Genomic DNA, 14,634 nt, shown 5'->3' with positions numbered 1-14,634 from the left:
ATCCCTGTTTCTTTTAAATAACACTGAGGTCAGCATTGTTACTATTGAATGAGTTTTGTATGGTTGATACTAAAGAAAGTAGATTTTTAAAATTACAAACATTGATTTGATGATGTCGTTATTTAAAAATGCTTCCCGCTTCCTCAACGATTAGCGTGCTGAAATTAATGCACCAATTTTTACTTGTATTCGCTCTACCCACTTCCGACCATCCGGTTAACCAGTGTCACGTAATATCAGTTTTGTAAACATCCGGCGTGAAGATACGTGCACTACAGTTATTCAGTCACGTCGTCAGTCACGAAATCTTTAGAAAAAACACCAAAAATTTAAATTATAAAACATCTCGCAGTATATTTAATGGCAACTTATTTTTATTACCATTATGCTCTATTTCCATCTATTCTCCATACAATTTTCAGCAATTTTTCTACAGAAAAGAAATCTAGAAATCAACTTCCTCTTCCCATAGGAACTTCGAACAAAGCAACCGCAAAAAAAATTAATTGCGGAGAAATGAATAATCTCTGATGCAATTGTTCTCACGCACTTCCACTTAAAAACCCATTGACCCCTCCACTCGAACCAACAATATATTTAAAGACTGTGTGACAAGCCCAACGATCGTCTACGTAGTAGGTTCTTTCACTCTCTGAAAGTGCCAAAGTTAACATTAGAAAAGGAAATCTGAAATTTCACTTGGAAAAATGCTGTAAAAAGAAACAATACCCGACATGAAAGTACTGCTCATTAGCTTTCATTTGAATGGTCACACGCTAGGGTTTCATCCACAGACTTAAAAATTAGAAACACCTTGTACAACATAATAAACAGTACCACATGAAAGAATTGCTCAATAGCTTTAATCTGAAAGGTCACGCACTAACGTTTCAGACTCGAAATTTAGAACCACCTTACGTACAGCATAATTAACAGTTCCACATGAAAGTACTGCTCAATAGCTTTCATTTGAATGGTCTCACACTAGGGTTTTATCCACAGACTTAAAAGTTGCAACCACCTTGTACAGCATAATAAACATTACCACATGAAAGCACTGCTGAATAGCTTTCATTTGAATGGTCACCCACTAGGGATTCATCCAAAGAACTCAAAATTTGAACCAGTAGTTTAAATTGGCTCGAGGCTCGACTTTGTGAGTGAAACAGCACGTTTTTGAAGCACGTTATTTTTGTCAGACACAGACTGACTAACAGAAAATCAGTAAGCAAACCACGTTTAATTTCAAACACACCTACGCAAACCGGTGAACGTGGACGTTTTTGGAGACGGTTTAGCGACAAAAAAATTATATAGGAATAGTTCCGATTAGAAAAGTGCTTGCAATACTAATAGCGCTTAGTACATTGATCACTTTGATAAAAACCGGTAAATAGGCCATCATTTCGATCCTGCAGTCTGAGCAGCAGTCTAGCTGGCAAATAGCATTGAAAAACGTATTGCAGTGGGGACGATAATAAGATTCAAAATATAATTTTTAAAACCAAACTGTCATAATATTATTTTGCTACTTGTGAAAGCTAAGAAAGACGGCTTTTTGTCTGCCGAATTAGTCTACCCATCAGCCACTTCGGCTAAGTTCTATAAGTAATTTATAAGTACATGTCCACTCAGTATCTGCATGTTTTAATAGCGTGGGCAGACTGATGCTTACATCAATGTTAATTGTACTTCCTGTGCTTTAAATTTGTTTATAAACAAGGAAGTCATTTAGCTGGAGTTTCATGCGCTGTTGTCGGAGTCAGTCACAAATTTAACAATCTTTACGGAGTTCGCTGTTCGCTTGACGTAACGAAAGAAAACTATTCAGCATGGTTTTATCGAGTGAGCTGAGACAAAACGGTAAATACACTTAATGTTATTTTTTTGTTTATGATGTTAGAGCTGTAATGCTTGTTTTATGCTACCACATTTAGTGTCCTCGTAGGGCCCTGTACTCCTCAGTGAATAGAAACAAATTGTTAACTTTTGTCTAACCATTCCCTTTGTAGAAACAAAGGATGTTATGTAGTTGTTATGTAGGAACAAAGGATGCGGCATAAATCTAATCGAAGCCAAAGAGAATGGCAACTGTTTTTTTATTAACGGAAATCCTTCATTTGAAGCTGAAATCATTTTTATGCACAGTTTATTTCTGACATATCCTTGTTTTTGACAGCTGAGGAGCAAAATGGTCTTCTTTTCTGAGCTAAGCGCGCACCACATGGCTTAATTTCGTAGCGAGGTACATTGTACCTTACGTAGCTCGGATGTTTCTCGTTAAAATATCGAAAGCTTGTTATATTGTTGTCGGAAAGGACAAGTTATTGTTTTTACTGTATAAATGGCCGATGTTCCATGAAAGCTTTGTTCGCTGTAGCTACCAGAAGGCTCGTACATATCAGAGTTATAACTTTGTTTGAACACGTAACAAAATCTAGATCTACGGGCAAACATCTTTTATAATTTTTAGCAGGTCTGTTTACTTACATTATTTGAAATATAAATAAAAGGGACTTCGAAATGAGCTTTGAGATACCAGTTTATTCACAAATCTCGCATCCTTGAATGAGCTATTTGAACCATACAACTGAAAAATTTAGCTTAACTTTGGCAACGTGGAACACACGTGGTTATATTGAATAACACATTGGAATTGTGCCTGTTTTGTTACCAGAGACAGAGTCAGAGGAGAGACAACATCGCCACCGAAATATAGTCCATTTATGGCAGTTTTTGCTGCAGCTTTTGAGGAACGATAGCTGTAGAGCAATCATTAGCTGGAGCAGAAAAGAACACAGAGAGTTTAAACTGAATAACCCTGAAGAAGTCGCCAGACGATGGGGAATTTTCAAACGAAACAAAGCAATGACTTACAAGAAACTGAGTCGAGCCTTAAGGTATTACTATCAACAGGGAATCATTAAAAAGGTAAATCAAAAGGTTGCAATTGAAGTGCATTACGAATCACATTAAAAGAACTTGAAAGCTTTGCATTGAGGGCATTATCTAATTAAATTACAGCAGCTTAGACTTGTTCGATTTGTACATGTGGCACTCTAGATCTCGATGATATTACAGCAGCCTACACGAAAGGAAACCTCAGTCGCACTACTTCAGTACAGCAGTTATCTCGAACGGTTTGTCGTTGGAGTATTCCAACACAAAATCTTTTGGTACTCAATTACAGCAGCTAAACTAGGGTACTTTCCAAATTACAGCAACAACTCAAAGGGCTTAAGGAACTTTCTATAAAACAATAATAACTGAACTCGAAAGGGCTTAAGGAAATTTCTCAACTACAGCAACAACTCGAAAGGGCTTAAGGAAATTTCTTAATTACAGCAACAACTCGAAAGGGATTGAGGTACTTTCTAAATGCAAGCAGCAACAATTCGAAAGAGCTTGAATAACTTTCCAAAATACAGTAACAACTTAGGGAACTTTTTAAAATACAACAACAACTCAAAAGGCAAAATGCAGCAATAACTCGAAAGGACTTAAGGAACTTTCTAAATTACAGCAACAACTCGAAACTCGAAAGGGTTTGAGAAATAACAGCAACTACTCCAAAGGACTTGAGAAATTACACCAACTACTCGAAAGGGCTTGAGAAATTACAGCAACTACTCAAAAGGACTAAAAAAACTCTAAAATACAGCAAAAACTCGAAAGGACTTAAGGAACTTTCTAAATTACAGCAACAACTCGAAAGGACTTCAGAAATTACAGCAACTACTCAAAAGGACTTAAGGAACTTTCTAAATAACAGCAACAACTCGAAAGGACTTAAGGAACTTTCTAAATTACAGCAACAACTCGAAAGGGCTTCAGCAACTTTTTAAATTACAGTAACAACTCGAAAGAGCTTAAGGAACTTTCTAAAATACAGCAACAACTCTAAAGGGCTTAAGGAACTTTCTAAAATACAGCAACAATTCGAAAGGGCTTGAGGAACTTTCTAAAATACAGAAACAACTTGAAAGGGCTAAATGAACTTTCTAAATTACAGCAACAACTCGAAAGGGCTTGAGGAACTTTCTAAAATACAGCAACAATTCGAAAGGGCTTGAGGAACTTTCTAAAATACAGCAACAATTCGAAAGGGCTTGAGGAACTTTCTAAAATACAGAAACAACTTGAAAGGGCTAAATGAACTTTCTTAATTACAGCAGCAACTCGAAAGGACTTGAGGAACTTTCTAAAATACAGCAACAACTCGAAAGGGCTTGAGAAATTACAGCAACTACTCCAAAGGGGTTGAGAAATTACAGCAACTACTGAAAAGGACTTAAGGAACTTTCTAAATTACAGCAACAACTCGAAAGGGCTTGAGAAATTACAGCAACTTCTCGAAAGGGCTTGAGAAAATACAGCAACTACTCGAAAGGGCTTGAAAAAATTACAACAAAAACTCGAAAGGACTTAAGGAACTTTCTAAATAACAGCAACAACTCGAAAGGACTTAAGGAACTTTCTAAATTACAGCAACTACTCGAAAGGGCTAGAGCAATTACAGCAACAACTCGAAAGGGGTTTAAGCAACTTTTTAAATTACAGTAACAACTCGAAAGAGCTTAAAAAACTTTCGAAAATACAGCAACAATTCTAAAGGGCTTAAGGAACTTCCTAAAATACAGCAACAATTCGAAAGGGCTTGAGGAACTTTCTACAATACAGCAACAACTCTAAAGGGCTTAAGGAACTTTCTAAAATACAGCAACAATTCGAAAGGACTTGAGGAACTTTCTAAAATACAGCAACAATTCGAAAGGACTTGAGGAACTTTCTAAAATACATAAACAACTTGAAAGGGCTAAAGGAACTTTCTAAATTACAGCAATAACTCTAAAGGGCTTAAGGAACTTTCTAAAATACAGCAACAATTCAAAAGGGCTTAAGGAACTTTCTAAAATACAGCAACAATTCGAAAGGGCTTGAAGAACTTTCTAAAAATACAGCAACAACTCTAAAGGGCTTAAGGAACTTTCTAAAATACAGCAACAATTCGAAAGGGCTTAAGGAACTTTCTAAAATACAGAAACAACTTGAAAGGGCTAAATGAACTTTCTAAATAGCAGCAACAACTCGAAAGGGCTTGAGGAACTTTCTAAAATACAGCAACAATTCGAAAGGGCTTAAGGAACTTTCTAAAATACAGAAACAACTTGAAAGGGCTAAATGAACTTTCTAAACAGCAGCAACAACTCGAAAGGGCTTGAGGAACTTTCTAAAATACAGCAACAATTCGAAAGGGCTTGAGGAACTTTCTAAAATACAGAAACAACTTGAAAGGGCTAAATAAACTTTCTAAATTACAGCAACAACTCGAAAGGGCTTAAGGAACTTTCTAAAATACGGCAACAACTCCAAAGGGCTTAAGGAACTTTCTAAAATACAGCAACAATTCGAAAGGGCTTGAGGAACTTTCTAAAATACAGAAACAACTTGAAAGGGCTAAATGAACTTTCTTAATTACAGCAGCAACTCGAAAGGACTTGAGGAACTTTCTAAAATACAGCAACAACTCGAAAGGGCTTGAGAAATTACAGCAACTACTGCAAAGGGCTTGAGAAATTACAGCAACTACTCAAAAGGACTTAAGGAACTTTCTAAATAACAGCAATAACTCGAAAGGACTTAAGGAACTTTCTAAATAACAGCAACAACTCGAAAGGGCTTAAGGAACTTTCTAAATAACAGCAACAACTCGAAAGGGCTTGAGAAATTACAGCAACAACTCGAAAGGACTTAGTAAGGAACTTTCTAAATTACAGCAATACTCGAAAGGGCTTGAGAAATTACAGCAACTACTCCAAAGGGGTTGAGAAATTACAGCAACTACTGAAAAGGACTTAAGGAACTTTCTAAATTACAGCAACAACTCGAAAGGGCTTGAGAAATTACAGCAACTTCTCGAAAGGGCTTGAGAAAATACAGCAACTACTCGAAAGGGCTTGAAAAAATTACAACAAAAACTCGAAAGGACTTAAGGAACTTTCTAAATAACAGCAACAACTCGAAAGGACTTAAGGAACTTTCTAAATTACAGCAACTACTCGAAAGGGCTAGAGCAATTACAGCAACAACTCGAAAGGGGTTTAAGCAACTTTTTAAATTACAGTAACAACTCGAAAGAGCTTAAAAAACTTTCGAAAATACAGCAACAATTCTAAAGGGCTTAAGGAACTTCCTAAAATACAGCAACAATTCGAAAGGGCTTGAGGAACTTTCTACAATACAGCAACAACTCTAAAGGGCTTAAGGAACTTTCTAAAATACAGCAACAATTCGAAAGGACTTGAGGAACTTTCTAAAATACAGCAACAATTCGAAAGGACTTGAGGAACTTTCTAAAATACATAAACAACTTGAAAGGGCTAAAGGAACTTTCTAAATTACAGCAATAACTCTAAAGGGCTTAAGGAACTTTCTAAAATACAGCAACAATTCAAAAGGGCTTAAGGAACTTTCTAAAATACAGCAACAATTCGAAAGGGCTTGAAGAACTTTCTAAAAATACAGCAACAACTCTAAAGGGCTTAAGGAACTTTCTAAAATACAGCAACAATTCGAAAGGGCTTAAGGAACTTTCTAAAATACAGAAACAACTTGAAAGGGCTAAATGAACTTTCTAAATAGCAGCAACAACTCGAAAGGGCTTGAGGAACTTTCTAAAATACAGCAACAATTCGAAAGGGCTTAAGGAACTTTCTAAAATACAGAAACAACTTGAAAGGGCTAAATGAACTTTCTAAACAGCAGCAACAACTCGAAAGGGCTTGAGGAACTTTCTAAAATACAGCAACAATTCGAAAGGGCTTGAGGAACTTTCTAAAATACAGAAACAACTTGAAAGAGCTAAATAAACTTTCTAAATTACAGCAACAACTCGAAAGGGCTTAAGGAACTTTCTAAAATACGGCAACAACTCCAAAGGGCTTTAGGAACTTTCTAAAATACAGCAACAATTCGAAAGGGCTTGAGGAACTTTCTAAAATACAAAAACAACTTGAAAGGGCTAAATGAACTATCTTAATTACAGCAGCAACTCGAAAGGACTTGAGGAACTTTCTAAAATACAGCAACAACTCGAAAGGGCTTGAGAAATTACAGCAACTACTGCAAAGGGCTTGAGAAATTACAGCAACTACTCAAAAGGACTTAAGGAACTTTCTAAATAACAGCAATAACTCGAAAGGACTTAAGGAACTTTCTAAATAACAGCAACAACTCGAAAGGGCTTAAGGAACTTTCTAAATAACAGCAACAACTCGAAAGGGCTTGAGAAATTACAGCAACAACTCGAAAGGACTTAGTAAGGAACTTTCTAAATTACAGCAATACTCGAAAGGGCTTGAGAAATTACAGCAACTACTCCAAAGGGGTTGAGAAATTACAGCAACTACTGAAAAGGACTTAAGGAACTTTCTAAATTACAGCAACAACTCGAAAGGGCTTGAGAAATTACAGCAACTTCTCGAAAGGGCTTGAGAAAATACAGCAACTACTCGAAAGGGCTTGAAAAAATTACAACAAAAACTCGAAAGGACTTAAGGAACTTTCTAAATAACAGCAACAACTCGAAAGGACTTAAGGAACTTTCTAAATTACAGCAACTACTCGAAAGGGCTAGAGCAATTACAGCAACAACTCGAAAGGGGTTTAAGCAACTTTTTAAATTACAGTAACAACTCGAAAGAGCTTAAAAAACTTTCGAAAATACAGCAACAATTCTAAAGGGCTTAAGGAACTTCCTAAAATACAGCAACAATTCGAAAGGGCTTGAGGAACTTTCTACAATACAGCAACAACTCTAAAGGGCTTAAGGAACTTTCTAAAATACAGCAACAATTCGAAAGGACTTGAGGAACTTTCTAAAATACAGCAACAATTCGAAAGGACTTGAGGAACTTTCTAAAATACATAAACAACTTGAAAGGGCTAAAGGAACTTTCTAAATTACAGCAATAACTCTAAAGGGCTTAAGGAACTTTCTAAAATACAGCAACAATTCAAAAGGGCTTAAGGAACTTTCTAAAATACAGCAACAATTCGAAAGGGCTTGAAGAACTTTCTAAAAATACAGCAACAACTCTAAAGGGCTTAAGGAACTTTCTAAAATACAGCAACAACTCCAAAGAGCTTGAGGAACTTTCTGAAATAAAGAAACAACTTGAAAGGGCTTGAGGAACTTTCTAAATTACAGCAACATCTCGAAAGGACTTGAGGAACTTTTTAAAATTACAGCAACAACTCGAAAGGGCTTGAGGAACTTTTTTTAAAATACAGTAACAACTCGAAAGGGCTTAAGGAACTTTCTAAAATACAGCAACAATTCGAAAGGGCTTAAGGAACTTTCTAAAATACAGCAACAATTCGAAAAGGCTTGAGGAACTTTCTATAATACAGCAACAACTCTAAAGGGCTTAAGGAACTTTCTAAAATACAGCAAAAATTCGAAAGGGCTTGTGGAACTTTCTAAAAAACAGCAACAACTCGAAAGGGCTCAAGGAACTTTCTAAATTACAGGAACAACTCGAACCGGCTTAAAGAACTTTCTAAAATACAGCAACAACTCGAAAAGGCTTATGGAACTTTCTAAATTACAGCAACAACTCGAAAGGGTTCAACGAACTTTCTAAAATACAGAAACAACTCGAAAGGGCTTAAGGAACTTTCTAAAATACAGAAACAACTCGAAAGGGCTCAACGAACTTTCTAAAATACAGAAACAACTCGAAAGGGCTTAAGGAACTTTCTAAAATACAGCAACAACTCGCACCGGCTTAAAGAACTTTCTACATTACAGCAACTACTCAAAAAAGCTTAAAGAACTTTCTAAATTACAGCAACAACTCGAAAGGGCTTAAGGAACTTTCTAAAATACAGCAATAACTCGAAAGGGCTTAAGGAGTTTTCTAAAATACAGCAACAACTCGAAAGGGCTTAAGGTACTTTCTAAATTACAGCAACAACTCGAAAGGGCTTAAAAAACTTTCTAAAATACAGCAACAACTCAAAAGGGATTATAGAACTTTCTAAAATACAGCAACAACTCAAAATGGCTTAAGTTACTTTCTAAAATACATCAACAACTCAAAAGGGCTTATAGAACTTTCTAAAATACAGCAACAACTCAAAAGGGCTTATAGAACTTTCTAAACTACAGCAACAACTCCAAAGGGCTTAAGGAACTTTCTAAATTACAGCAACAACTCGAAAGGGTTCGATATGTTTTGTAAATTACAGCAGCCATTACTTGAAAGGGGTTGAAGTACTTTCTGAACTGCAACAGCAGCTTGAAAGGGTTTGAGGTACTTTCTAAATTACAGCAACAACTCGAAGTACTACCGAGCAACAACTCCAAACCATTGTGCTACTCTTTCTAATTACCTGAGCTGGGCAACAACTCGAAAGCCTTGTGGTAATTAATTCTTGATAAGCCTACAGCAACAACTCCAATGTAGGACTAAAGTAGCCCAACTCGAAAACTTAGTAGCATTTGTTGAAAATATATATAGCACTGTACAAACTCAAAAGGTTTCATAAGGGGAATACTTTCTAAATCAATGCAACAACTCGAAAGGCCTTGATGTGCTTTCTAAAATACACCAACAACTCGAAAAATTTGTCGGTGGAAGGAGGATTTATCAGTACTTTCTAAAAGACTTGAATCAGCGGTACTTCGAAATTGTAACAGATTAAAGGGGTACTTTTTAAATTTAAGCATCCCACTTGAATGTCTTGTGCAACGGTTTCTAAGGCGAAAGCTACTTCAGCTTTGTGTGGATACCCTGGACACCATGTTAAATTTCCTATAACTGTTTTTCTTGACCTTTATAGAGTTCTCCTTAGGAGGATTTGGTTCCTGGTCAAAACGTTTTTACTAAGCTAGGTGATCAAGGCTTTATTGTCACGATCTGTTTCTTTGGGTAGCTACCTATAAAGTGATGAATTACTAACTGTAGGAGATAAACAATTGTAACTAAAACAGTGTATTTTACTCAAATTTCCAAATCTGCATTTTGCGTTAATAATCGCATCAAAGGCTTATCAGTGAATAAAACCTGAACTCAGGGGATAATGTAAACTGAAACGTTAAAAAATTAATAATCAGTTTTTGCCTGAAATTGGGAACACTTAAAGTTAAATATGCAAATTGTTTGATCTCAATCTAAACTATAATAATAATAATAATTTATGAATTTATATTGCGCTTTTTAACATGTAAATGAGCAAAAGCGCATTACAATATTAAAACTTAATAGATAGATGGATAATAGATAGATGGATAATATACTTAACTAAACTAAAATGTTCGGAATGCCAATTGCCAAAATTAAAAAAAAAGCTGCACACTCTTTTTCGCTGGTTGATTGACTCTGAATAACTGACTGACTGACTGACTGACTGACTGACTGACTGACTGACTGGACTGGATCTGGACTGGCTGACTGACTGACTGACTGACTGACTGACTGACTGACTGACTGGATCTGGACTGGCTGACTGACTGACTGACTGACTGGACTGGATCTGGACAGACTGACTGACTTAATGACTGACTGACTGACTGACTAACTGGACTGGATCTGGACTAACTGACTGACTGACTGACTGACTGACTGACTGACTGACTGACTGACTGACTGACTGACTGACTGACTGACTGACTGACTGACTGACTGACTGACTGACTGACTGGACCAGAATGGACTGACTGACTGGCTGGGTTAGCTGGGCTGGTTGGGTCGGCTGCTGAATGGACGGATTGAAAGGACGGAAAGTATAAAAATGTAGATAAGACTTGATGACATGTTTCATGTTGTATTGCAGGTTCCTTGCCAAAGGTTTGTGTACAGGTTGAACAAACGTCCCTTCAACAGCGCACCAGCAGCAGGCGATAAGAGATCTCCTCAAGTCAAGTTAGAACCTCCTAAAGAAATCAATGGCTCTTCTTTTGCAGATTCATTTAGCCCCACTACCACTCCCCTGTGGAAACCTTGGTCCCGGCCAGTCGAGCCTATGTCTTACTGTCCTCTTTGCTTGTGCCCACGCTTCCCACCTTCTACGACTCCGAGCAATGACATGGGAAGGAAGATGATATCTCAGATAACTGGTCCGTCGCCCAATAAAAAGGTTTCACCGGTTGCAACATTTCCTTCTGCGACGTCGATTCCTGTTTCTGTTATTCAGCAGACTAGTTACAAGGAAGTGCCGATTTTGAAGAAAGACGCCATTATATTCTGAGTGACTATATCAGTTTTACCTTCATGACCCGAGGATCTAAACTGTATAAAGAGACTTGATCAGATAAGTAAAAACAACGTCCCGGAAAATGACATTTCTTTTCTAGATGTTTCGTTATACAATATCAGTGACCATCAGTGACTTAGCTACTTGAAGAAATACAGCATTTATGATAGAACAAAAACATCAACATGTAACATCAGTGTTAATAACATTTTGCACCTCAAGCTTAATGTGGGGGAACTTATACAGCAACGGCGACCAACTCATGCAACAATCTTCCAGTGAATGTCCTACATAGAAACTGTTTTAATTTTATTAAGTGTGCAATAAGGAAGTCCTTTTTAGATGTCAGATCAATAGCATAAAACAATTTTTATCAAATATCAATATATATAAATGTTTCAAATATGTTAATCTGAATCACATATCTTTCCTTGTATTTCTGATGTCCTTTATCAGAAGGCCACTTGTCTACAAGTTCTACCTGCTACATGTAACTGTCCTTTGTGTATATCATAAATGACGTTTTTAATGATGACCAGGACGATAAATAAATCGTTTAATCGCACTATAAGCAGATATTTATTCCGTGAAAGTTTTTGTGGGATAAAAAGAATTCTTAAGTAGCAATTCTGGGAGGAACGGTAGCGTTGTTTTTTTTTAATTGTTTTGACAACTAGGAACTCCTTTTTGCGTGACCCGTTTGGGCCTCACGTACACGTCTATGTTTTACATAAATGGGAAGACAACAGAAAGCCAAAAACTAGAACAAAAGCGATAGGGACAATCGATCGCTTTTTTGCAAAAATTAATTTTTTTTGTACATAACTATATTCAGCTCAACTGATGTACATAGCAATGTAAATAAACGTTTTGCTTAAAAATTTTCAGTGAGTGTCTTATTGTTTCTTTAATCTCTCCCTATCTCAAGCCTTATTTCTGGGAACAATCAGGACTAATCAACATATTTTCTCCTAACAATATCATTACAACACGGCGGTATATTGTGAGCTTGACCAACCACCAAATTATCAGAGCTAACATAATAACAGGAATGTCTAGGAGAAATGCAATCTTGAGACTAAATGGTCCAAAAGAGTTCAAGCGGACGGGCCGTTATTACTATCCCAGTCTAGGCAATCAAGACAATGTGCCTATTTATGGCGTACTCTGTCAGAAATTTCTACTAGTCAACATAGACTACCGTTATACATCCAGCTACAGCTAGGCCGTGTTTTAAGCAAAACAGGAAGGTGACAAAAGTATAGAAAAATTAACTTAACCACCAAATTGCGATCCACAGATCTAATTCAACCATTTTGAGGCTGAACCAGCCTTAACCATGTTGAGGCTGAAATGATTCCAACTGGTTTGACTGGCTCGGTGTTGTGAAAAAATCCAAATAAGAAATACTTTCAGAAGTCACAAATCTGCTAAAGCCACCTTGAATCCCCGCCCTAATTTATCCCGCTCTCCACTCCTGTCAGGAAGGAACCTAAGACAAGGCTCGTGAGCCGAACTTCGGTTCTGAAAATAAACTTAGGAAGGCGAATACGTGAAGCGGGAAGTCGGAAATAGTAACTATTCTTTTGTTCAACGTGGCAAGCAAAAAGGATTGTAACCAGTATTGGTTAGCGTGACAAAATATAAGCAACTCCATTAATTTATCAGTATCATTTGAATACTGTTTGCCTGAAGTTGCGGTCAACCCTGAGCAAACTACTGAGAGTGATCTACTGGCGTATAATTTTACAGACTTAAATATTGAGAAGAAATGTGATAGAGAACTATTCCCCTTTCAGAACTGAAAATCCACATAAGTGAAATTATCTTTCCGAATGTTAATAAAAAATTTAGCTAATCATTTCAAACATCTTTGCACCATCCATACGGTCTTACAAATTCGTTTTCTTCGTCAAAAGAGTTTCAGACTTTTTATTCAGTTAATGGCCTTTCAATGACAGGAGCACGTAATTTCTTCAAATACCTCAACATTGCTTATTGATTCGAATGTGAACGATAGATATTAATCGCTTAACAAGCGTTTTATCGTTCAGTTTCTTGTTCCTTGTTATTTAATATTACTCAACACCATCAATAACAAAGCCACGCCTAATAACCACACATCGAGTAAAACCACACGTAAAAATTAGGTACAACTACAGTGTAAATGGCTGACAACATTTCACCCTCGGCCAATACACGCATATAAACTAAACTAGCTTTCTTTTATCAGGGCCCTCAGTGCGACTTTTTGTGTGATCCCTGCTTCTTTTAAATAAAACTGAGGTGAGCATTGTTACTATTGAATGAGGTTTGTATGGTTGATACTAAAGAATGGAGATATTTAAAATCAAATATCGGATTTGATGATGTCGTTATTTGAAAATGCTTCCGGCTTCCTTAAAGGTTAGCCCTGAAACTTTCTGCACCAATTTTTACTTTCTCTTCCCATTTCCGACCATCTGGTTAACCAGTGTCACGTACTATCACTTTTGTAAACATCGATATCCGACGTGAAGATACATACACTACAGTATTATTCAGTCACGTCGCCCCCAAAACTTAAACTATAAACATCTCGCAGCATATAATGGCAACTTATTTTTATTAACAATATGCTCTATTCTCCACATAATTTTCAGCAATGTTCCTAGAGAAAAGATTTCTAAAAATCAACTTCCTCTTCCGTCAGGAACTTCGAACAAAGTAACCGCAAAAAAAAATTAACTGCGGAAAAATAAATAATTACTGATGCATTTGCTCTCACGCACTCCCACTTAAAAACCCATTGACCCTTTAACTCGAACCAACAATATATTTAAAGACTGCATGACGAGCCCAAAACGGACAGTACCACATGAAAGTACTGCTCAGCAGCTTTCATCTGAATGCGGTCACGCACTAGCGTTTCATCCACAGACTCGAAAGTTAGAACCACCTTGTACAGCATTATAAACAGTACCACATGAAAGTATTGCTGAATAGCTCTCATTTGAATGGTCACACACTGAGCGTTCATCCGCAGACTTAAAAGCTAGAACCACCTTGTACAGCGTGATAAACAGTACCACATGAACGTACTGCTCAATAGCTTTCATTTGAATAGTCACACAAGGTTTCATCCAAAGAACTTGAAATTTGAACCAGCACTTTAATTGGCTCGAGGTTCGACTTTGTGTGTAAAACAACACGTTTTTTGTGGACTTCCGTCAGGCACAGAACTTACAGAAAATCAGGAGGCAAAACACGTTTAATTTCAGACACCTACGCGAACCGGCGAACGTGGACGTTTTTGGAGACGGTTTAGCGACAAAAACAAATTATATAGGGATAGTTCCGATTAGAAAAGTGCTTACGATACTAATAGCGCTTGGT

The 14,634-nt window shown here is 36.8% G+C and overlaps 1 protein-coding gene across 1 annotated transcript; it reads left to right on the top strand.

The window, feature by feature from the left end:
• Nucleotides 1–1,664: 1,664 nt before the first annotated feature.
• On the top strand, nt 1,665–11,317 carry LOC144628391 (uncharacterized). The gene is made up of 3 exons (XM_078486488.1): nt 1,665–1,863; nt 2,678–2,931; nt 10,840–11,317. Exons 1-3 carry the CDS (start codon nt 1,833–1,835, stop codon nt 11,251–11,253), a joined length of 699 nt encoding a protein of 232 aa, XP_078342614.1. The 5' UTR covers nt 1,665–1,832; the 3' UTR covers nt 11,254–11,317.
• The last annotated feature ends 3,317 nt before the right edge of the window (nt 11,318–14,634 follow it).

The sequence above is a fragment of the Oculina patagonica genome, chromosome 10 (assembly GCF_052425735.1).
Source record: "Oculina patagonica isolate OP01 chromosome 10, crgOcupat, whole genome shotgun sequence".
Lineage (NCBI taxonomy): Eukaryota > Metazoa > Cnidaria > Anthozoa > Scleractinia > Oculinidae > Oculina > Oculina patagonica.
Note: the sequence above shows the minus strand (reverse complement) of the source record. Positions and strands in the feature narration are given on the sequence as shown.

Excerpts from the sequence above, each read along its gene's own strand:
- LOC144628391 (XM_078486488.1), top strand. The coding sequence starts at position 1,833 with ATGGTTTTATCGAGTGAGCTGAGACAAAACG. Across the intron at positions 1,864-2,677 it reads GAGTGAGCTGAGACAAAACG|AGACAGAGTCAGAGGAGAGA; the intron begins GTAAATACACTT and ends TTTTGTTACCAG. Across the intron at positions 2,932-10,839 it reads AACAGGGAATCATTAAAAAG|GTTCCTTGCCAAAGGTTTGT; the intron begins GTAAATCAAAAG and ends GTTGTATTGCAG.